The sequence below is a fragment of the Canis lupus genome, chromosome 9, assembly GCF_011100685.1.
Source record: "Canis lupus familiaris isolate Mischka breed German Shepherd chromosome 9, alternate assembly UU_Cfam_GSD_1.0, whole genome shotgun sequence".
Classification (NCBI taxonomy): domain Eukaryota; kingdom Metazoa; phylum Chordata; class Mammalia; order Carnivora; family Canidae; genus Canis; species Canis lupus.
Genome location: NC_049230.1, coordinates 6,239,946 through 6,263,873, shown reverse-complemented (window position 1 = coordinate 6,263,873; position 23,928 = coordinate 6,239,946). Strand labels below are relative to the sequence as shown.

Here is a 23,928-nt window from a genome sequence, read left to right as displayed (position 1 = left end):
TTCCTGGGATCGAGCCCCACATCGGGCTCCCTGCATGGAGCCTGCTTCTCCCTCTGCCTGTGTGTCTCTGCCTCTCTCTCTCTGTGTCTATGAATAAATAAATAAAATCTTAAAAAAAATAAAAAGAAAGTTGACGAAGGACGGCTCCTCCACCCCGGGCTCCTACCCGACACCCCCGCTGAGAGGTGGAGCCCCTTAAATCACACGCTTTCTCCATCCCACTCCTGGGAGCCCTAACGCTCTCAGGGAGCCGGAAATAGCCTGCGGGCTATGCAAATCACATGCAAATCACATGGTAATCACACGCTAATCACACGCTAATCACACGCACACGTTCCCGCGGAGCCGGCGTCCGGAGCCGCCGGCGGGACCACTCGGAGCCCCGGGGCTGGCTGGGACGAGGGGCGCAGGCCCTGGCCACGCTCCGCCCCCGCCCCCTCCCGCCCGAAGCCGGGCCTCCCTCCCCGCCCCCCGGCGCCCTGCGGCCCGCCCCCCGAGGGCGCGGCTCCTGGCCGCGGGAGCGCCGGCGTCCTGCCTCCTCCATCCCTCGCGGGCCGGGCCGCAGGAAGCCGCGCTCGGCGGGAGCGGAGCCGCCCCACCGCCGGGCCGCGCGAGCCGGTGAGCGGGCGCCCCGGGCCTCCCATTGTCCGTCAGGTGACCTCCCGCTGGGGTCCCCGTTAGCGCCGTCGCAGACCCGCCTCTCCGTGGGCCTCCCGGGCGGTTTCCCGCCTGTGACCGGCTCCGGCTTGAGGGTCCGGGAGAGCCTCGTCCCATCTCCGAGCTGCCCCCGCCTGCGATGGCTGAGGCCCCGCACGCCGGAGGGGGGTTCTCCGAGCCACCCCCACACTCCTGGCCCGGGGGGTGGGGCGGGTGGGGCGTGGGAGCAGCATGGGCACCACGCAAGGCCTGGCCTGAAATCCCGCGGGCGCCGCCTGGGCGTCCCATTAGCCCCACCCAGGGGAAATCCGTCCTGGGGAGGGTGGGAAAGCAGAAGGGCCCACGAGGGCAGGGACAGGGACGGGGCCAGGCCGGGAAGAGGTCACCAAGGCTCTGTTGCCTATCCCATCCCCCTTCCAGGCTGAGGTCAGCCAGCTCCTGCGGGAATGTGGGGGCACGTTTAGGGACAGAAAGGAGGAGGGTGACTTGTCCCAGCTCGCGGAGGTCCGGAACGCCCTGTTCCTACCTCAGCCCCTGCCAAGTGTAGGGGTTTGAGGGCTTGTCAGTCCCAAGCCCAAGCAGGTTCTGGCGGTTCTCTTACCACTGCCACCTGGTGTCCTGGGCCCTGCCTGGCACGGGGTCTGGGAAGGGCAGGGGTCTCCGGGCCCTGCTCTGGAGCCTGTGGTGCCGCCTTTGCCTCTCACAGGAGGAGAGGGAGCATCCCTTCCACTCAAGACACCCAAACCTTGCATGAGAGCATTGGCTCCCTCCCCTGACCATGGCTGCAAGCTTAGAGGGGCAGAGAAGGGATTCTGAGGGCCTGGTGAGGGCTCTGTCATCAGATGGGAAGCTCTAAAAGCAAGCCAAGGGATGTGTGCAATGTTTGGAGGACAAGAAATGCCATTTGAACTTGTGCCCTGCCCACAAATCTAGCTTCCTGACACTTGGACATGAAGATAGTCTCAACTCTGGGCAGGGGGTCCCTGAGGGCTGAGGTGGGCAGCTCCTCCCAAGAGCTGCTCACTTCCAGTCCCTGGAAGTGAGAGTGAAGTGTCTCCAGCTGCATTTCCTTTCTTGCTCCAGCCACATACCAGGCTGCGATCATGATTCATGGTGTCCAGTACAAAGGAGAGACCAAGTCCCTTCTGGGGTGGAATAGGAGCCAGAGCCCCCAGCCGCATCTCTTCTCTGCTCTGCTTGAGTCTTCTGGAATGGACCTGCCTGCCAGGAAGCCAGGTCACCCTTGGTCCTGGTCTTGCCTACCCCCTGGGGAACACAGGTGGGTCACATTAATATTATCTTCTGTGCTCACCCAAGGGCTGGTGCGTGAGTGTGAAGAGGTCCCCTCTCATAGTGTAGGGGGTGGGGGGGGAAGGGGGGCAACAATGATAGACAAGAGAATGATCCACTCCAATGTGGTGTGAAAAGTACAATTAAAGGGAGATATAGAGGAAGGGGGCCTAGTCCAGCCAGGGGTGGAAGTCCGGGGAGCTTCCCAGGACTCTGTCAGGGCTGAATCTTGAAGGACCAACTGGATTCTCTCTGGCTAGGATTTTGGAACCTCAGCAGCCTCGTTCACGAGGAGGGACCCCTTGTGGAGGAGGGGGCTGGAGGATCAACCAAAAAAACTGTTGTGACTAGGAGTCGCTGGAGGTCTGGGAGGGGACACTCCCTCATGGAAGGCAGATTCTGCAGGGGAATGCCGAGAGGGAGGCCAGGGGACCACAGACCCAGGAGGCAGGGCTCCCAGTGTGCAAAGAGAGAGCAGAGGTGCTTAGGGTTCCCTGGGCTCTGACTGTCCCAGGAGGCCTGGGGGAAGGAGAAGCTGGGAAAAGTCAGCCCCATTGAAAGATTTAGACTGAAAGTGGGTGCAGAGTGAAGGTTGGAATCCTGGACAAAGTCTCCAAAGGGCTGCCCAGAGAAGTGGCTGCTGAGAAGGGCACTAAAGAGGCCTCTCTGGGGTAGGGTGTGCGGCGGGCCTCTCTCTATAAGGGCACAACAGCATGAGTGAGAAGGGACCAGAGCTGGGGAGTGGGGGGGTGGGACTGGACTGGGGTCTAGGCCCCATCCTGTGTCCCCTCTGTCATCCACCTCCTCTCTGCCACCTCTAGGTCAGCGACTGTGTTGCTCTGAAGGGAAACCGGTAGGGTTCTAGGGCTTGAAAGTGACAGGGGTAGGGCAGGAGGACGTGAAGGTGGTGGAGGAAGGCTGGTGGCCCTTCTGGGAGGAGGAAGGGAAAGTTGGAAGACCGAGGGGTGAGCTATGGAGAGGCTATGCAGGGGACATTCAGGCCATCACAGAGGGGATCGGGTTGCACTGGTGGCCTTTTCATTTGTTACGGGAACAGAAATCCTGGAAGAGGACTGTATCTAAAGTTTGCCTGAGCCTGAGACTGGGCCAGGATTGGGGCTGAGGGAACTCTGGGGCCAGTATCACTTACAGGAGCCAGGATGGCAGGATGACGCACCTGCAGCATGCACTCACACACACGCTCATGTGTGTGTACTCTGCAAGGCTGGCCTGAATGGGCCACTCACCTTGGACAGGGCTCCTGGGGGTCCTCTGGAGTGGGAGGAGGCTTGGTGCCCAGAGGAAAGATTAGAGCCTCTTTGGAAGGAGGCCTTTAGGGTGGATCCCATTGAGGTGCTGTTTTAAAGCCCTTGGGCCTGGTGGGGAGGAAGGTGTGGAGCACAGGGCGGGGCAGAAAGATGGGGTTGCATATTTCTGATAGTTTCCTGAGTTTCCTTGGTTTCTCCCAGGACCTGGGGCTAAAAGGAAGAAGGCTGTGGGAACTGTAGCTCAAGGGATCCATTGCCTTCACTGAGGTGAAGGTTGCCAGCACCCCAGCCCTGAGTGTGGGTGAGGGCCGAGGGCCCTAGGGGATCAGGGGACTGCAAAAGGGCCCTGCGGTTGGGGAGTGGGCCTTGGGGCTTTGAGGCCTGGTTATGGCAACCTGTGTGATGCAGGAGCAGCCTGGATGGTGGTGATAAGCTGAGAGAGGCCTGAGCCGAAGGTGGGGGGTATGCAAGAGCATCTGTGTGGTGTGTGACCCTGCGTGTGTGTGTCTGCATAGTGTGTGACTGTGTGTGTGTCCGTATGTCTGTGTATCATGTGTCTGTGTACATTTGTCTCTGGGCTTGGGTCCATGTAGGTGTGTCTCTGTATATGTCTGTGCATGTCTGCGTGAGTGACTTTGCGTGTCTCTAGACTTTTCTGTGTGTGTGTGTGTGTGTGTGTGTGTGTGTGCATCTGCCTATAAGGCTCTGTGTGTCTCTGTCTATGCAGTGTGTGTTTGTGCGTGTGTCTTTGTCAGCGTATATCTTGGTATATGCCCATGTGTGACTGTGTGTGTATCTGCATGTATATGTGCATGTTTGGGGGGGCAGGAGGGTGGTGCTCAGAGAAGCCCTGACAGGTGGTGGGTCATTACTGAGCATCGCTGTAGAGCTTGACTCTGCCACAAGCTCCCTGTGGAAGGGGTGATTTCAGAGGACCTTTGGATGAGACCCATGTCTTTTCCTGAAAGCTGCTTGTTTGGTGCCCTTGGAAAGCTATTCTGTGTACACTCCTTGGCGACGCCCAGCACCAGCTTACTCACCTAGATGTCTCAACGGCACCAACAGGGGACCCTGATGTCAAGGCGGCGTTGCGAAAGTCTGTGTTTGTGTGCGGGGAGCCTGCTTGTGAATGTTTGAAAATGCATCTGTGCGTGTCTGCGGGGACATTGGGACTACGCTGGCTCTAGAGGTCTGTTCCACCCTATCAGCAGTTATTGAGTGCTTGCTGTGTGTGGGAGGGGGCCCCCGAGGCTGGGCCGGGAAGTCCCACCTGCTGACCACCAAATCATGTAAGTCTAGAAAGAGTTCCACCCACCTGCCTTGTCCCACTGATGGCTCACCTGCTTGCCCCTCCTGCCAGGCTGGCTCTGGGAAGTGGGTGAAAGGAAATGCCAAGGCCAACGTGTTTGCGTCTGGCCACCTCCCAGGAGGTGCTGGGGCAAGAGGAAGGGATGGTTTCAGCCACCCAGGGAAAGTGGCAGGTGAACTGGGGTTGGCAGCTCCATTCTGTCCCCTCCACAGGTGGCCCAGGCAGTGGTAGCGGCATTCGTGGCAGAGGATGCCCCAGGTCCCGGAGCGTGCAGAGGGCTGCTGGGCCTGGGTGGTGCTCCTGGCCTCCCTGGTGACCCAGGGTCTCACTCTGGGCTTCCCCACATGCACTGGCATCTTCTTCACTGAACTGCAGCATGAGTTCCAGGCCAGCAACAGTGAGACCTCGTGGTTCCCCTCCATCCTGACAGCCATGCTCCATGCTGGGGGTGAGCAGCCTGGGGAAGGGCTGAGGGAGGGTAGAGAAAGAGCCTGGCTGAGGGAAGAAGCCACAACCTCCCTGGCCTCCTGGATCTCTCTCTCTCTCTGAGGCCACTGGCTTTGTCTCATGGGGTGAATTCCTAAGATGTCACCTGATTTCAGCAGGGCCAGCCCCCCTGGCTGGAATCCTGCAGGGCTGGGCTGTACTGAGCTAGGCTGGGCTGGGCTGGGGACAGTTGGGGAAAGGGTATGGAGGCACCTTAGATACAAAGCCAGTCCTCTCCGTGGCTGGTGGCCACAGGAGGATACATGAAGACTGTAGGAGTGCTAGGCAGTGAGTACAGACTTGAGGAAGAGCTGCTTGGTGACCTCTCTGAACCTCAGTTTCTTCTGCAATATGGAGGTAACATCCAACACCCTACCCACCTCCTACATGGGATCATAGGGAGGATCCCATGAGTCGCGAGCAAGCAGTATTTGGAGAACCCCGTTAGGAGCTTCCAGATGGGACAGGGGGCTTGAGGAAGACACGAGGGGCAAGATGGGGGCAGGGCAAGAGTCCTATCTCTCACCAGGAAGCAGAAGGGTTGTTGCAAGGGCTGGGGAGGTGGAAAGAAGGCAGCTCCCCACCTGATTTCTTGATTGGCTCTTCCAGAAATGTGTCCCCCCTCACCCTGACTCCAGTGAAGGGGGAAGGCCAGGTCTGTCCAGGAGGCTCCCTGAAATGGCCTTGGGCTCAGGGGCCTGCCCCTGGTTCCTGAGAGCTCTTTAGGGAGACTCCATAGACAGCAACCTGATGGGGGTGGTAGGGGGTTGGTGCTGGTCACCTGGAGGTAGATCTCACGCCCCACAGGGCTCTCCCCATGCATGTGTTTCCTTACCTGTGTTTCCTTAACTCGGCTGAGCCCAGCTCCCTACCTCCCTCCTGCTACTCCCTCCACCTGGCACAAGCAGCCTGGTTGTTTTTCCAGGTCCTTCCCTCCAATTGGGAGAGAGGTCAGACTGGGCTAGATGGCCTCGTTGAGATGACCCCTGCACCTGCCACCCCGGGGCATGGTTTTGGGGCCTTGGGAGAGGCTGGGACTGGCCCAGACCACATGACCTTTTCACCTGCAGGGTTGGGGCAGAAGTGATAATCTCTGGCGGTTCCTTGCATGCAGCTAGAGAGGGGTCTGCGCCAGAGCCCAGGAAGCAGGCATGCAGCGGGGATCCTAACTCCGTAGATTCACCAGCCCCTAGCAGGCATGCCAACACCTCAGTCGGCCTGGGATTCCTGTCTGGAATACACCTCTTTAGGCCATGCTCATTCAGAGTATCAGAGAAATTTTAAACTCGAAATTATGCATGATCCCAAGCACCCCTTACCCCCCTACATCTTAGAAATGAAGGAACCAAGCAAGGACAAAGTACAAAGCCTGTTCATGGTTGCAGAGAGAGTTCAGGGCAGAAGCAGCACCTGGCAGAGGAAACGCCCTGCCTCCCAGTGCCCTCAGCTATCTAAGGCTAGTGCAGATCCCAGCCCCCACCCCTGACAGGTCCCAGCCCCCACCCCTGACGCCACAACTTGGGGCTTTCCCCAGTGTCACCTCTCCAAAGTCAGGTTAAAGTTTAGGGTGGGGATGATGGAAGACACGTGGGGCAGTGGTCACATTCACTGCAAAGTCTTGCCTCTCCCTCTCCCTCTGCTTGGTTATCTCTGAGTATGAGCTGCTTATTTCCTGTCACTCCCCTACTCGTATTGGCTCACACCCACGCATCCTCTCTCTGTGGCGCACACACACACACACACACACACACACACTCTTTCTCTCTTTCCCTGTCCCTTTCGCTGCACTCTGGGAAAGTAACTCTGTAGAAATTCCATTACGTGTACTTGGGGGCAGGGCATCTGGTGAATGGGGCCCTGCAAGGTGTTGAGAAGCAGCCAGCCGGGACTGGCTCATTTCTGCTCTGGGTCTGGGCTGGTGAGAAAGCAGCTCAAGGTGGGGGTGGGGTGGAGGAGAACAGGCCTTTCTCCACCAGAAGCCAAACATCTGGGTGCAGTGTTGGCTGGAAGTGAGGAGAGGGGGAAAAAGCACCCCACCCAGTTTTCTCCTGAGCACTCCGGAGGCCAATGCAGGGGGGTGCAGAGTGGCTCAGGGCCCCAGGCTGCCCACCCTGGATGGGTTGGAGGGTAGCAGGAGGGCTGTGGCCAGACCTCTTGAGAATGGGAAGCAGGCAGGGGCTGTAGCTGCTCATTATGGTTTTGATGCCCTGGGACCCTCACCTGCTAAGACAGACCACCCCCACCCCCACCATCACCCCCAGCAAGAGGCATCTATGCAAGTCATAAGGCAATCCTATTTTACCTGGATGGAATCAGCTTCAGGTCAGTGTAGGGAAGGGCCTCAGTCTTTTGCTCTGGGGATCCCTGTTGGGGTGAAATTGAACACATGCAGGAATTCTCCTCTTCTCCTCATAGCTGGTCAGATGTCATCCAGGGTGACCTCTTGTAGTGGAGGCACAGAGAGGGATTGGGTTTGCCCCAACCCATAGCCAGCCTGTGGCCAGGTGGCAATCAAAATCTAGGCCTATAGGCCCCAGGGCTGTGCCTTTCAAGCCACCTAGATAGTTCTTGCTGGAACCCCCTCCCAGGCTTACTCTCTCCCTTCCTCCAGCCCTCCTCATTCAGTTGCCACCTGCTGGCTGTCTCCCCCCACAGGACCCCTATGCAGCATCCTGGTGGGACGCTTTGGCTGCAGAGTGACGGTGATGCTGGGAGGTGCGCTGGCCAGCCTGGGCATGGTGGCCAGCTCCTTCTGCCGCACCCTTAGCCAGCTCTACCTCACAGCAGGATTCATCACAGGTGACCGTCTTCCCATTTTGAGAATTTCTGGGTGCCTACTAAAAAGTGCTAGACATAAGTGTAGGCAGGATGCCTAATCTGGGGCTGCTTATAGTCAGGCGAGGGAGAGGGATAGTGAATACATAAATGAGAAAGATTGTTTCTGATTGTGACAAGCACATGAGAAGATAGGACCTCTGATGTGATGGGGTACTAGCTGGGGGTAGGGGTGGGCAGAAAATAAGCAAAGAGGTAAAATATCTAGGACACCCCATGCAGAAGATAAAGCAAGGGTGGAGGAGGCTGCTACTTCCAACAGGGCAGCCAGGGAAGGCCTTGCAGAGAAGGTGACATTTGGGCAGAAAGCTAATGGAGGTGAGGGAGTCTGCTGCTAGGGTCTCAGGGAAAGAGCATTGCAGGCAGCAGGAACAGCAAGTGCAAAGGCCCAGAAGGGCCCAGGGGGCAGAGGGGGTAGAGGCTGGGGAATGGATGGGGAATAGTGCCTGAAAGGCTTCGTAGTGAGATAGGATCTGAGGAATATGGGCAGAGGTGTGAGTGATGTCATTCAACTGCTGTTTATAAAACATTACTCTTAGCCACTAGATTGAACATATATGCCCTGGGGGCAGTGGTTAAGTTAGAGCAGGAGACCAGGGAAGAGCATGGTCATAACCCAGGCAGGAGGTGGCTGTCACTTCAGCTAGGGTGGTATGATGGAGGTACTGAGGAGCAGTCAGGTTTCAGGACTGTGTGTGGGGTACAGAGAGGAAGAGGCAAAGATGGCCCAAGGTTCCAGGAGCCAAGAAGGGTGACACCAAGGTTTTTGCCCCAAACCACTGGAAGGATGGAGAAGCCTTTAATTACAACGGGGAGCCTAGAGGAAAAACACATTTGTGGGTGGTTGGGAAGCTCAGGTGTGGAAACATCCAGTCTGACGTTCAGGCACAGGCCGTGGGCTACAGCGGGCAGCTGTGGATCATGACATGGCTGGCATTCTGATATATATATTTTTAAAGATTTTATTTACTTATTCATGAAAAACACAAAGAGAGAGAGAGGCAGAGACACAGGCAGAGGCAGAAGCAGGCTCCATGCAGAGAGCCTGACGTGGGACTCGATCCCAGGTCTCGAGGATCACGCCCTGGGCTGAAGGCGGTGCTAAACTGCTGAGCCACCCGGGCTGCCCGGCATTCTGCTATTGAGAGGAGGTATCATCCCTGCTGTCCCTGAGGGGACAAGGGTGGGTGGCTGAGGAGGTCTGAGGACCGGGCCCCGAGGTAGGTGTCCAGCAGTCCAGGTGGGAAGAAGAGACACAGACAGGAGGAGACCCAGGAGAGTGGGGTTTCTTGAGAAAGTGAGCATAGAAAGTACAGTGGGAGGAGGGAGTGAGAACCCCGTCAGGCTGCTGGTGGATCAGATGGAGGGGGACCAGCCTCGACCTTTGGATTTGGCAGCATAGAGGTTGCTGACCCTGATAGGAGAGATTCTGGATCCAAGGTGAGGGCGAAAGGGCGAAAGTCTGATTGAAACTGGTTTAAGAGCGAAGAGGGTGAAAGGAATTGGAGACACTAGAGACAGTATTTCCAGAAAATTGTTATGAAGAAGGAGAGCAGAGAAACGGGCTGGTACCCAGAAGAGGCCATGGGGTCAAGAGAGGGGGTTTTGGGGGGTATTTTTTTTCTTTTTTAAACTGTTTTATTAACTTCAAAAAATGTAATGAGCACCATTCCAGGCAGTAGGGTAAACCTCCCCTGCTGACAATCTGACAGACTGAGTCAAACACAACGTTCAAGGGGTGCCTGGCTGGCTCAGTCGGTAGAGCGTGTGACTCTTGATCTCACGGTCATGAGTTCAAGCCCCACGTGGGGCAAAGAGCCTCCTTAAAACAAACACACAACCCCTCCCCACATTCAGTTAGGAGCTGGTAACAAGAGACCCACAAGAAACATGAAACACTGAAGGGAACATTGTAAACGTGTGAGCTTAGAAAGCAGGTACGTCTTCCTATGAACTTGGGGGAAACATCAAGACTCAAGGCATAAGGCCAAACTCCTTATGATGGTCAGGGTGAGGAGGGTCAGGGCTAACTGCCTGTGGACCACGATGGCATTGCCCTTCCCTCCACTGCCTTACGTCTTCTCACCCTTGCCTATGGCTCTCCAAGCCTCTGACGCGTCTCCCACCTATTCTGCAGGATGGAACCCCCTATCGAGGCAGATGACATTCACCAGCTCCCAAAGGGGAGGGCCAAGGGCTCTCCATCATTAGCAACTTGCTCCCTTTCATGCTTTCCTGCATTTTCCCGGTTGGCATCTTCCATGCTGAGATTTTGTACTCCTTGTTCTTCTTTGGATGCCATTGCTCCTGGGCCTACCCCTGTAGTCTCCTCCTCCTCCCGAGGGAGAATGAGCTACAGCAACACTTCCACCTACACACCTGCTCCTCCTCCCCCTCCTACTCTTCTGGCCGCCCCTGGCCTGCAGGCTCTCAGGGCCACCAGGAACAGATACTGAGAAGGTGGCGGGAGCCATGACAGGGTCTCTGTTTTTTTATTTTTATTTTTATTATTTTTTATTTTTTATTTTTTAAAGATTTTATTTATTTATTCATGATAGTCACAGAGAGAGAGAGAGGGGCAGAGACACAGGCAGAGGGAGAAGCAGGCTCCATGCATCGGAAGCCCGACGTGGGATTCGATCCCGGGTCTCCAGGATCGCGCCCTGGGCCAAAGGCAGGCGCCAAACCGCTGCGCCACCCAGGGATCCCCTGTTTTTTTATTTTTTAAAGATTTTATTTATTTATTTGAGAGAGAAAGCCAGAGACAGAGCATGAACAGAGGGGGAGATGCAGAGGGAGAGGGAGAAGCAGACTTCCCACTGAGCAGGGAGCCACACATGAAACTCTCTCCCAGGACCCCAGCATCATGACCTGAGCCAAAGGCAGACACTTAACCAACTGAGCCTCCCAGGCGCCCCCCCCCCCTTGTTTTTAATTTTCCCCATAAAGATTTATTTATTTATTTTATTTATTTATTTATTTTTTTAATATGGTTATTCCTGCTCAGTAGGCAGCTTTTTTTTTTTATATATATATTTTTAATTTATTTATGACAGTCACACAGAGAGAGAGAGAGAGAGAGGCAGAGACACAGGCAGAGGGAGAAGCAGGCTCCATGCACCGGGAGCCTGACGTGGGATTCGATCCCGGGTCTCCAGGATCGCGCCCTGGGCCAAAGGCAGGCGCCAAACTGCTGCGCCACCCAGGGATCCCAAGATTTATTTATTAATGAGAGGCACCAAAGAGAGACAGAGACATAGGCAGAGGGAGAAGCAGGTTTCCTGTGGGGAGTCTGATATGGGACTCGATCCCAGGACCCTGGGATCAAGACCTGAGCTGAAGGCAGACACTTAACTGACTAAGCCACCCAGGCACTCCCCTTGTTTGTTTGTTTGTTTGTTTGTTTGTTTTTTAAAGATTTTATTTATTTATTCATGAGAGACACAAAGAGAAAGAGGCAGAGGGAGAAAGAAGCAGGCTCCATGGAGAGAGCCTGATGTGGGACTCGATCCTGGGTCTTTAGGATCATGCTCTGGGCTGAAGGCAGTGCTTAACCGCTGAGCCACTGGGGCTGCCCCCCGCCTTGTTTTGTTTTTAATGGGAGAAATAATATGAAGGAGAATGTTCTGGGAAAGAGGAGAAAGTGGATGGTGGAGGAGAGAGAAATTGCTGGAGGATATGCCTTTGAGTAGACAAGATGTAGGGCATAAGTAGAAGGTTGGCCTTAGCTGGCAGCACAGACCAATGTCACAGACGGAAGGCAGGTGGTCACCTGGGAGTGAGGAGGGGGGAGGGGTGGAGAAGCATAGAGAAGGGCTGATGGTCATCCAGGAGGGCGGGGGAGTAAACTGATGGTGATGTCACACGGGTGACCCGAGGGCCCGCCTGAGGCTTGTGGTCATGGTGTGGCTGAGCAGGTCAGGCATGGAGTGGGTGGGGATGTGGCATCTGAGCTTAGCCAGAAGAGAAAAGTCTAGGGGAAGCATATTCTGAGTAGTGGGAACAGCAACTGTAGATGTCCCGCAGTAGGGGGGGTGGGGGTGGGGGGGTGGCAGTTTGGTGTCCAGAGGAAGAGAAAGAAGCTGATGTAGCTCAGTCATAGTAAGTGACAGGGAAAATGGCCTGAGATGACACCCAAGAGATGACCAGGGGCCAAACAGTGTAGAGCCTTCTAGGGCATAGTAAACACTGTGGCATTTTTTCTAGGTGTAATGGGAAGTCTTTGGAAGGTGTTAAGCAGGAAAGAGACTTACCCCAATTTAGGTTTTTATTTTGCTTTATTTATTTATTTTTTAAAGATTTTATTTGTTTATTTGAAAGAGCAAGCACGAGGTGGGGGGTTTGTGGGGAGGGGCAGAGGGACAAGGAGAGGGAGAAGCAGACTCCCTGCAGGAGCAGGGAGCCCGACACACACAGGGCTCCATCCCAGGACCCTGAGATCATGACCTGAGCCAAAGGCAGATGCTTAACTGACTGAACCACCCAGGCACCCCCCAATTCAGGTTTTTAAAGATCATCACGGTGCTGTGCTAAAGGGAACAGGTGTGTCCCTGGCAGCCTCAGGAAGACAGATTTGATGCTTCTAAGGAGGTAACAAGGCAGGCTGTTTCCATCTTAAATCCTTGGGGATCTGGAAGGGGGGGGTCTGAGCTAGAACAGAAGGGGGCAGACATGGAACATGATCCTGGGACCCCTCTCTGGGTATGGGTGGGAGGCTCAGAACACCCTTGAGCTGGGCTCCTCTCTCCCACCACAGGCCTGGGCATGTGCTTCAGCTTCCAGTCGAGCATCACCGTGCTAGGCTTCTACTTCTCCCGCCATCGGGCACTGGCCAATGCACTGGCTTCGGTGGGCGTCTCCCTGGGCATCACGCTCTGGCCACTGCTCTCCCGCTACCTCCTGGAGGACCTGGGCTGGAGGGGCACCTTCCTTGTCTTCGGTGGAGTTTTTCTCCACTGCTGTGTCTGTGGGGCCATCCTGAGGCCTGTGGCCACCAGTATGGCCCCTGAGACCATAGAAGGCCCCCCTCCTCCTTCCAAGACACCTGCACCGGGCTGCCTGGCAGCGTGCGGTCGGGCCATCCAGCGCCATCTGGCCTTTGACATCTTGCGGCACAACGCAGGCTACCGAGTGTTCACGCTGGGTGTTATGTGGATGATCCTCGGCTTCCCGCTGCCACATGTCTTCCTGGTGCCATACGCCATGCGGAATGGGGTGGATGAACACAAAGCAGCCCTGCTCATCTCCATTATCGGCTTCAGCAATATCTTCCTGCGGCCGATGGCTGGGCTGGTGGCAGGCCGGCGGGACTTTGCTGGCCACCGGAAGTACCTGTTCAGCCTGGCAGCCCTGCTCAATGGCCTCACCAACCTGGTGTGCGCGGTGTCGGCCGACTTCCGGGTGTTGGTGGGCTACTGCCTGGTGTACAGCGTGTCTATGAGTGGCATCGGTGCCCTCCTCTTCCAGGTCCTCATGGACATTGTTCCCATGGATCGGTTCTCTAGCGCCCTGGGCCTCTTCACCATCCTGGAGAGCATCTCCATCCTCATCTCCCCGCCACTGGCTGGTGAGGCCCCAGGAGGGAGGGCGGCCAGGTGTATGTGGCTGTGGCCTGGGTGGGCAGGATATGGAGATAGGGCAAAGGGGAACAGTCAACAGATTTGGGTGCCATCCAGCCTCTCCAGAGGTAGAGACTTGGAATCTGTGATTTTCCCAAGCACCCTAGGGGATTGGCTGCAGCCTGCTCCCCAGCAGGCACCTAGGGTGCAGTTAAAAATAAGGATTCTTTTAAAAGATTTTATTTATTTATTCATTCATGAGAGACAGAGAGAAGCAGAGACACAGACAGAGGGAGAAGCAGGGACTCAATCCCGGGACCTGGGATCACACCCTGAGCCGAAGGCAGAGGCTCAACCGCTGAGCCACCCAGGGATCCCCAAAATAAGGATTTTTGTATCAGACTTGCCTGAGTTCTTCATCTTCCTTCCTCTCAGTACCTCTGCTTTATCAGTAAAGTAGGGACGATAGTAGAATCTACCTTGTAGGCTTGTTGTGAGGATCATAGTTACATAGCAAGAGCTTAGCAGGAAAAAGCCTGGCACGTAGCAGAAAGCTACATACATGTCTGCTGTTATTAACATCCTGGCTGTCCCACTTCCTGCCTGTGGAACCTGGGTAGGTCATTTTTCTTCTCTGAGCCATAGTGTCGTCTGCAAAATGCAGACAAGAACACCTGCCTGTGCCAGTCCCTGGCTGAATACAGAGGCCCAGTCCCCACCTCTCAGTGCTGATCTGATGGGAGAGTCAGGAATTAAAGCAGAGACACATTTGTGCTCAGTGTAATGATTTGTGCCAGGAGGGAAACAAACAGATGTGGGACCAGAGACCCCATGAGCAGACTTGCCAGGCAGGCAAGAGCACAACATTCAAAGTAACAGGTAGGGTGTGTGAAGCCCTTGATGCTAGACCGTATCCAGCGCACGGCAGCCAGCAGTTAGTACAGTACGACCATGACAATGAGGACGCTTCCCAAGTGTGTCATTGGAAGTCCCCGTTTCCAGGGGAGTTCGTCAAGTCAACAAGTAGAGAGAGCTCCCCAGGAGGAGGTATGGGAGGGCCCATGTGTGGCTGAGCAAATATCCCAGACTACTGGCCCTAGTGTGCTAGGCTTCCTGCCACCAAGGGTAAGGGAGACATGCCCTGAGGTGCTCTTCTGGATCAAGAGCTCTTCCTGCCCCCTGGAGAGCAGGCTTAGTGTTTCCTTTCTCCTTTCATGCAACAAATCTCATATTGAGTGCCTCTTAGGTGCCAACCACAGTGACTAGTGCTAGGGAAACAGCAGAGCCCAAAGGAAAATCCCTGCTCTGGCAGAGAACGCAAGTTAGTGGGAGGGAGGTCTGGGAGCCCCAGGATAATGGCCTAACTTGCTCTCTGTCCCCCAGGGCTCCTGCTGGACACCACCAACAACAACTTTAGCTATGTTTTCTACATGTCAAGCTTCTTCCTCATATCAGCTGCCCTCTTCATGGGTGGCAGCTTCTGTGCCCTGCAGAAGAAAGAGAGGCAAAGCAAGCAGGCCGAGGCGGAAGGAGCCATCACGGAGGCTGCCTCAGAGCAGGGCCTCACGGTAGAGGACTCACGTGGGTCCAGGAAGCAGCTGTATACCGAGATCATGTATGTGACCAGTGTCTGAGCCCTGAGGTCAGTGAGGGACCACTGCCTCAGTCCAGGAGTGTGATGTCCAGCTGCCAGGGGCCAGGGTGAGGGACTGGCCCAGGAAGCCTGAAACACAAAGCCGTCCAGGCTCTGCACACTGGAACTCAGCCAGGAGCTGGGACCTTAGAGGCTGGCCTCCAAAGACTCAGGGTTCCTCCCAACCAGCAGAATCCAGGAGCGGGTCCTCCTGACTTTTTCTTTTGGGTACCAGAGTACCTGGAGCCCAGAAAAGTGAGTCTATACCCTACACAGAGCCGGCTCACCTCAGCTGGCTGCCCAGTACTGCTGCTGCAACTCAATACACTGGACCCTCCAGTCTAGCCTGGATGTCTCTGATGGAATCTCTTTGTCCTTCTCTGGCCTCCAGATAGTTCCAAAGAACTCATCCCTCCTCCAGGGCCCTCCACTCCCTCTCTGCTCAAGGGCCCAGCCCTCGCCCTTAGGGCTGCCCCCAGCATAGGTTGCTGGGCCTCCTGCTGACTGGAACCTTGGGAAGAAGAACCTCATGAAAGGTTGAGTTGTGATCCCCAGTGGGCCAGGCTGAGGGGTTGGCTTGGACACAGGATACAGACAGATGAAAGGTTGGGCAGAGAGGACCCATCCTGGCGTCTGAGCAAAGAACTAGTGGGGAGGAGCCCTTGGCTTGGGTCCTAGAATCAGTGAAGTCTGAGGGGTCCCCTGCACTCAGCATGAGTGCTGGGAGGCTGGGAGACCTGTGAGCAGGGGAAGGGAAGGATTGCTAGGCAGAGCCCGAGGCCTCTGGGAAAAATGGAGCTGCTTTTGTAACAGAAGCCTCTCACTCCCTGGCCTGCCCTCTGCTCCCTACTGTGTCAGAGGTGTCCTCCCTGGGGTAAGTAGCTGGCTGGGCCAGCAGCCAGCCCACCTCTGCTCCCTGTTGGCCTGTGCCTGTGGCCTGGAGGTCAGTGCTCCCCACACACATACACTTTTTGCTGGGACTGTTTTCTGAGGTCATCACTTGGGGGCTGGCTGTCAGGCCAAGCTCGTTCCAGTGGGATACCGATGAAGGCTTTGGAAAAACAGAGTTTGTTTGAATTACATACAAAAATGTTCCTGGAGTAGGTTATAAACCCCGTGAACTAATGAAGCTGGAAAACAGGCCTTGAGTAAGTGCCTACCCTCCCCCTTCCATTCTCCCTGCTCAGCGGGGGCTCTTCCGACCCAAGGCCTTGTTTGTTGATTCAGGCTCAACCAGGCTCCAACAAGAAAGCCTTATCAGGAAAATAAATTTTATTTTCATGACCTAACTCCAGCCTTCCTTCTCCTGAGCCTAGCTGGCATGAGTAAGCATCCTTGGGGAAGTACTGTCTTCCCCAGGACCCTGCCACGAGTGCCCCCTTATGGCCAAAGAGAGTAGTGCATAAGCAGAGGACTGAGGTAGCTTAGACGTGAGTTCATGATTGGTTCTGCCACAATTTGCCGTGTGGCTTTGGGCAATTGTTCACCACCTCTGGGAGGATCTGGAGACAATACAGTCTCTTCTTGCTTGAAAATTCTGATCCTGAAGACCATTTGCTTCCTGCTCCTCACCCAGGCCTGTGCTCGGCCACCATCCACAGCCTGTACATTGAAAGGGGAATGCTTGGATGCATTTTTTTTTTTTTTTGGTAAAGATTTTATTGATTTATTCATAAGAGATAGAGAGAGGGGGGCAGAGACACAGGCAGAGGGAGAAGCAGGCCCCATGCAGGGAGCCGGACGCGGGGACTCGATCCGGGTCTCCAGGATCAGGCCCTGGGCCAAAGGCAGGCGCTAAACCGCTGAGCCACCCAGGGATCCCCTGCTTGGATGCATTTTTAACCAGGTCCTGTCTCCTCCATCTTGACTGAGTGGTAAAGGAAAGAGGGGACTGGTGGGAAGGTGGACACTTTGGGCACTAATAGCTTCCAGGCTTTGAAATGTGCAACTTCTATTAGGCCCACTTCCTGAAAACGGATTTCTTTTAAGGAAAAGAAGTATCTGTGAAACATTCCACATAGGGATCCCTGACCTCATCTGCCCCCAGCCAAGAGTGGCAGTTAACCTCTGGGCAGATTTCCTTCAACAAGTATTACTGAGCATCTACTGGACACCTGGTGGTACCCTCATCACAAAACCAAGGGCTGAGAAATATTCCCCAAGGGGAAAGGCCCCTGAGCCTTTCAGAGGGGATACATGAGGGTGGATGGGATAGCCTGGGAGGGAGAGAGGATCTGAAGCAGACAAGCCCTGGTCCACCTTGGGATGAGATGTACTTCCTCCGGTTGTATCAGCTATTTACAGAAGCTGAAGGGCCTGATGAAGGGATCTAGGGCCACTGTCCTACGTGGAGCTGTCAGGGTACTGAAGCACCCCGATTATAGTCATAACTCCTGTTCCAAGGGGTGTGGATAGGGCAGGGGCTGACCACAGAGCCTGTGCCCAGAGACATGGGGCTTGCTGTCAATGAGGCTGTGGCAGGCTGGACTGTAGCAGCCATTTTGCTCTCGTGCCAGGCCCAGGGCCAAAGATATGTGGTCCTTAGCCTCAAGAAGCTCACAGACACACCCCCGCCCTCCCTTAGCCTCACATTTTCAAGCACAATGAGAGTGCAGCAGGACCACTTCCCTGCATGGTGCTCTATCCCCTGTGCCCACAAGGTCTAGGTCACACATCACCTTCCTGAGAAGCCCTGAGAAAGAAACAGGCCAAAGGGCTTCAGCATCCAGGGCTCCAAAACCCAGAGCCACCAAAGTGGTACATTTGGGTCAACGGAGGACCTGGGGCTGGTCAATGCCTCTAGTGCCCCCCATCCACCTAGGTGGCAAAAAGCCTTATTAGGACATTACCCTGAAATTTTTAGCCAGAGATGGCCAGCTCAGGGCTGGGGAGCAGACGGTGCCAGGCTCACCCGGCTTTTTGGAAAAGCCAACCAGAAGACAGTTATCAAAGGACCCATGTTGGGGTGCAGGCAACTGATGCTCGCGTTCCAGAAGGGGAGTCCCTTCGTCGAACAGGCTGGGCTGCGCCCCCCTCGTCAAGTGCAAGGGGGTGTGGAGGTTCTTCTGCCTTGACACCTCCCCACGTGGGCGCCCTCTGACTCCTGTGGGTGCCCAAGCGCCATAGAGTCACTCAACCTCAGCCCTGCGCCACCCTTCCGAGGGCGGATCCCCTCCAGCCTGAACCTCCAGGCGCTAAGCGCGCCGCGCACGCGCACGGAGCTCAGAGACAGCCCCGCCTCTTGCTTTGCCTCGGCCCGCCCCTTCCGCCCTCTGGGGCGGGGCTAAGCTCGGCTTCCGCCGGAACCCTGGAAAAGTCAAGCTTTGAAGTTTTGCGGTGGGCTGTGCCGCGCGCTCCTTCTCGTCTCCGGGGCCCAGGTTTAGGTTTTCACGCGCTATTCTCGAGGCCCTGAGACCCCCACGCCGACCCTCCGCATTCCAATTCCGGCAGCAAATTACTGCAGAACCTGTTTCCTCCCTCCCACACTCTCCCCCCCCCTTCCCCGGGCCCCCTCCACCGCCCTGACCATGGCCCAGAAGCCGAAGGTGGACCCCCACGTCGGTCGCCTGGGTTACCTGCAGGCGCTGGTCACGGAATTCCAGGAGACGGAGAGCCAAGGTGAGAGTGGCAGGGTGGGGGCCGGGGCGGGCCGGGGCGGGGCGGGGCGGGGCGGGGCGGGGGGCCGGCCGCCGCGGCCGCCGCGGACCTGGCCCCAGCGCCACTCTTCCGCCGCAGACGCCAAGGAGCAAGTGCTGGCCAACCTCGCCAACTTCGCCTACGATCCCGGTAACTACGAGTATCTGCGGCAGCTGCAGGTCCTCGATTTATTCCTCGATTCGTTGTCGGAGGAGAATGAAACCCTGGTGGAGTTTGCTATTGGTAAGGATGGGGCGGGTCTCCCAGATGCCTGACTTGACTTGGTGAGGTAAGCGAGTTAAAAGTCAGTCCCCGGGGAAGGACTCTTTTAGGTGATACCTCTGCTGAGAAGGCAGATCTTCTCGATGTCTGTTCACACATTGTCCCAGGTCGCAGCTATCTTGAGTCAGGTCCGGAACTAATGCCTGGACTCCCTCTGCATGTCTGCCTTCCCTCCCCTCCTACTTAGAGATGAGATCGTAAATGAGGGAATGGATTGAAACCACTTGAAAAGAAAAAAGTTTTTAAAATGCTGTTTTTATTTTATCTTTTTTTTTTAATTTTTAGAAAAAAGATTTTATTTGAGAAAGCATGCATGCATGAGCAGGGGGGAGTACCAGAGGGAAAGGGAGAAGCACACTCCCTGCTGAGTGCAGAGCCCATCTCAGGGCTGGATCCCAGGACCCTGAGATCATGACCTGAGCCCAAGTCAGACGAGGAACCAACTGAGCCACCCAAGCACCCCCAGAATGCTGTTTTTAAACATCTTTATTTTAATGTGTTAATATCAAGAGAAATAGGGGTGGCTTATAGCTCCTATAGCTGTTATGGTTTAAGATCTGTTGAATTATTCAGTGGACAGATACTTACTGGGTATGTACTGTGAGTAAGGTACTGTTCTAAATGCTGGAGAGATGGTGAACAAGTGGAGGAAAGGGAGAGACACATAATGAGCAAACAAAAAAGCTGAGGCTCTCAAGGAAGTAAACAGGGTGATGAGATAGAGCAGAGTGCAGAGGTAGGGGCTACTTCATTTCCGCCAACATGGGAAGGCATTCTAGGAAGAGGCACAGCATGGCCAGAGACCCTAAAGCAGGAGGAGCCAGAAAGAAGGCTGATGTGGCAGGCTATGGGGAGTGGAACAGAGTGCTGCAAAATGAGGTTAGAGAGGTGGGCAGCACCAGAGTTCACATGACCTTAGCTCTAGACTATGGGAAAGAGTTTGGAATTTATTCTGAGGACAAACAAATTCTTTTTTTTTTTTTTGGTAAAGATTTTATTTATTTATTTGAGAGAGAGACAGAGATAGCACCAGCGGGGAGGAGAGGGTGAAGCAGGCTCACCACTGAGCAGGAAGCCCGATGCAGGACTCGATCGCAGGACCCCGGGATCACAACCTGAGCCAAAGGCAGATGCTCAACCATGGAGCCACCCAGTCATCCCTCTTTCTCTCTCTTTTATTTTTTTTTTTAAAGATTTTATTTATTTATTCATGAGAGATACACAGAGAGAGAGAGGCAGAGACACAGGCAGAGGGAGAAGCAGGCTCCATGCAAGGAGCCTGATGTGGGACTCGATCCCAGGTCTCCAGGATCACACCCTGGGCTGCAGGCAGTGCTAAACCGCTTAGCCACCCGGGCTGCCCCCTCTTTCTCTCTTTAAGTGAACTTTGTATTCCTTTCCTTTTCCTTTCCCTTTTCTTTTCTTTCTTTATTTTTTATTTTTATTATTATTTTTTTTTAAGTAAGCTCTATGCTCAATGTGGGGCTGGAACTCACAACCATGAGATCAAGAGTTGCATGCTCTGGGCGCCTGCATGACTCAGTCATTCAAGTGTCCGACTCTTGATTTCGTCTTAGGTTATAATCTCAGGGTTGTAAGATGGAGGCCCATTTCAGGCTCTGTGTGTCAGGCTCTGCATGTCAGGCTCTGCACTGAGCGTGGAGCCTGCTTGAGATTCTTGACACCCCTTTCATGCTTGCTTGCATGTGCACACATGCTCTCTCTTAAAAAAAAGTTGCATGCTCTACCAACTGAGCCAGCCAGGCACCCCGTGAACTTTGTATTTTATACAAAGTTTATATAAAATATTTTCTGTATTTTAGAACAGTTTTAGAAAAATTGTAAAGATAATACAGAGGTTCCTACATATGTCACACCCAGTTTCTCTACTGTTTGTTTTTTTTTTTTTTTTTAAGATTTTATTTATTGGGCAGCCCGGGTGGCTCAGCGGTTTAGCGCTGCCTTCAGCCCTGGAGCGTGGTCCTGGAGATCCGGGATTGAGTCCCACGTCGGACTCACTGCATGGAGACTGCTTCTCCTGCCTATGTCTCTGCCTCTCTCTGTGTCTCTCATAAATAAATAAATGTAAATAAATAAAATCTAAGAAAAAAAAGATTTTATTTATTTATGAGAGACACAGAGAGAGACAGAGACACAGGCAGAGGGAGCAGCTCTCCCATGCAGGGAGCCCAATGTGGGATTCGATCCCGAAACCCCCCCAGGATCACGCCCTGAGCCAAAGGCAGACTCTTAATGGCTGAGCCACCCAGGTGTTCCCAGTTTCTCTGTTATTAACCACTTACATTAATATGGTAATATGGTACATTTGCTACACTTAATAAGCCCTATATTGATTACATTATTATTAACTACTGTCCATACTTGATTCATTTCTTTAGTTTTTCTTTCTTTTTTTTTTTTTTAAGATTTTATTTATTTATTCATTCATTCATGATAGACATAGAGGCAGAGACAGAGGCAGAGGGAGAAGCAGGCTCCACACAGGGAGCCCGATGTGGGACTCGATCCCAGGACTCCAGGATCGTGCCCTGGGCCAAAGGCAGGCGCTAAACCACTGAGCCACCCAGGGATCCCCATTTCCTTAGTTTTTCTTAGTACTCTCTTACTGTTCCAGGATTCCATACAGGATACTGTGTTACTTTTAGTTATCATATCTTAGGCTCCTCTGGACTGTGCCAGTTTCTTGGACTTTTACTTTTTTTTTTTTTTGGATGACAGTGATGGATTCAAGTAACGCTGGTCAGATATTTTGTAGACTGTCTCTCTTTCTCTCTTTCTCTTGAGATTTTATTTATTTATCTGAAAGAGCATGAGTGGCGGGGAGACTCGGAGAGGGAGAAGCAGGCTCCCTGCTGAGCCCGGAGCCCAATGCAGAGCTCGATCCCAGGACCTCAAGATCATGATCTGAGCCGAAGGCAGATGCTTAACCAACTGAGTCACCCAGGCACCCCTGTAGACAGTCTCTTAACTGGGATTTGTTTGATGTTTTTCTCTTGATTAGACAGGATTGTGGGTTTTAGGGGGAAGACAGCCACAGAAGTTAAGTTTTCATCACATCATGTCATAGAGCCATGCTGTCAGCATGGCTGATGATGGCCTTGACTAGCCAGCTGAGGTGGTATTGGTCTGGTTTCTCCACTGTACAGTTATTCTTTCATCCTCCCCTTTCCATATTGTATTCTTTGGAAGGAAGGTGCTCCATAAATGATCTCTTTTAATCATCAGTAGGATTATTGAAGGATCCAGGCCAGTTCCACAGAATTTTGCACCTTCCTAACTGTCTAGTTGCCTCTTTCTGGTGTCATTTAGTTTTTCCTCTTTCCCCTTTATTTCCTGGAACCCAGAAGTTAGATTGAAGGCCTTGATAGAATCAACTAATACTACCCCCCACACACTGAATACAGATGGGTGTGATATAAAATTTTGAAAGACCATCCAGGCTGGCCCCTACTGTTTGGGATACCTGGAACTGGAGTACAAATGGGGGTGATCCCTTGTCTTCTCACCACAATAGGTCTCATACCCATGTGTGTGGACATCCTGGCTGTGTTTGTTCCTGTCCTGTGGCCCCTCCTTGAACTTAGGAGTGTACACACAGCAGTGGGGTTGCACACACCAACAGCAGAGTCCACCCCTGGGAGTCAGGATCCAGGAAAGAGGCCCATGCAGCTGTGGGAGCAGGTTCAGGTCCTGGAGCTCCAGGTATAGGAGAAAGGAGGATGGGCTCTGTGTGGGCTCCCTGGAATTTTCAACCTGTGGAGGGGGCCATAGTGAGGCCCTCTGGAAGGTTATTATGCTAAATAAATACTCTAAACAATCAGTGGCTTTGAGATTTTCTTCTGTATAAGTCCTCCATCCCCTCCCTCTACCCCACAGCTTCTGCCATCTGAATGGTGACAGTGGCGTCTGTGAAGCATAGCTTCCACCCAGGAGTGACAGGGCTCCTCCAACTCAAGCTTCTGACTGGAGAAAACTTGTATAAAAGGTCTAGTCCAGGGATCCCTGGGTGGCACAGCGGTTTGGCGCCTGCCTTTGGCCCAGGGCGCGATCCTGGAGACCCGGGATCGAATCCCACATCGGGCTCCTGGTGCATGGAGCCTGCTTCTCCCTCTGCCTATGTCTCTGCCTCTCTCTCTCTCTCTCTCTCTCTCTCTCTGTGACTATCATAAATAAATTTTAAAAAACATAAAAAAAAAAAAAAAAAAAAAAAGGACTAGTCCACCACAGAAAGTTTTTGTGGGTTCAGGAAGTAACTTGCCCAGGGCAGGAGTGCTCTTTTTTTTTTTTAATTTTTATTTATTTATGATAGAGAGAGAGAGAGAGAGAGGCAGGCAGAGGGACATAGGCATAGGCAGAGGGAGAAGCAGGCTCCATGCACCGGGAGCCCGACGTGGGATTGGATCCTGGGTCTCCAGGATTGCGCCCTGGGCCAAAGGCAGGCGCCAAACCGCTGCGCCACCCAGGGATCCCTTTTTTTTTTTTTTTTTTTTTTTTTTTTTTGAGTGCTCTTAAGACCCTGGTCTGCCGAGCTGGGAGACTTGGGCCTGGCCTGGGTTCTTGTTTTCCTGGGCAGCTTCCCAGGGCAGGTGACCAGCCCGGGACCTGGAGTCCATGGTCCCAGCTTCTCTACTTCCTAGCTGATTCTTTTTTTTTTTTTTTTTAATTTTTATTTATTTATGATAGTCACAGAGAGAGAGAGAGAGGCAGAGACACAGGCAGAGGGAGAAGCAGGCTCCATGCACCGGGAGCCCGATGTGGGATTCGATCCCGGGTCTCCAGGATCGCGCCCTGGGCCAAAGGCAGGCGCCAAACCGCTGCACCACCCAGGGATCCCCTTCCTAGCTGATTCTTGTGGATGAGATCCATCTGTCCCTTCTCTGAGACTCGTTTCTCACCTGCACTGGCCTGGCCCTATGTTGCAGGACTGTTGTGGGAAACAGAAGTGGGTGGGTG

General features: G+C 54.0%; 1 protein-coding gene and 1 non-coding gene across 2 annotated transcripts; both read left to right on the top strand.

Annotated features, from left to right (window-relative positions):
* The first annotated feature begins 505 nt into the window (after nt 1–505).
* On the top strand, nt 506–22,907 carry SLC16A5 (solute carrier family 16 member 5). Its single transcript, XM_038549488.1, has 9 exons — nt 506–618; nt 1,741–1,936; nt 4,737–4,972; nt 7,666–7,809; nt 12,602–13,411; nt 14,787–15,031; nt 18,420–18,654; nt 18,772–18,915; nt 22,490–22,907. Exons 3-9 carry the CDS (start codon nt 4,774–4,776, stop codon nt 22,681–22,683), a joined length of 1,971 nt encoding a protein of 656 aa, XP_038405416.1. The 5' UTR covers nt 506–618; nt 1,741–1,936; nt 4,737–4,773; the 3' UTR covers nt 22,684–22,907.
* TRNAK-CUU lies at nt 9,586–9,658 on the top strand. The gene has a single exon. It is a non-coding gene; the product is annotated as a tRNA-Lys (tRNA).
* Nucleotides 22,908–23,928: the final 1,021 nt, after the last annotated feature.

What these genes read in the sequence shown, in the direction of transcription:
- SLC16A5 (XM_038549488.1), top strand. Translation starts at nt 4,774, where the DNA reads ATGCCCCAGGTCCCGGAGCGTGCAGAGGGCTGCTGGGCCTGGGTGGTG. An exon ending in AGCCATGCTCCATGCTGGGG is followed by an intron (nt 4,973 to 7,665) that starts GTGAGCAGCCTG and finishes CTCCCCCCACAG; the next exon opens with GACCCCTATGCAGCATCCTG. An exon ending in CACAGCAGGATTCATCACAG is followed by an intron (nt 7,810 to 12,601) that starts GTGACCGTCTTC and finishes CTCCCACCACAG; the next exon opens with GCCTGGGCATGTGCTTCAGC.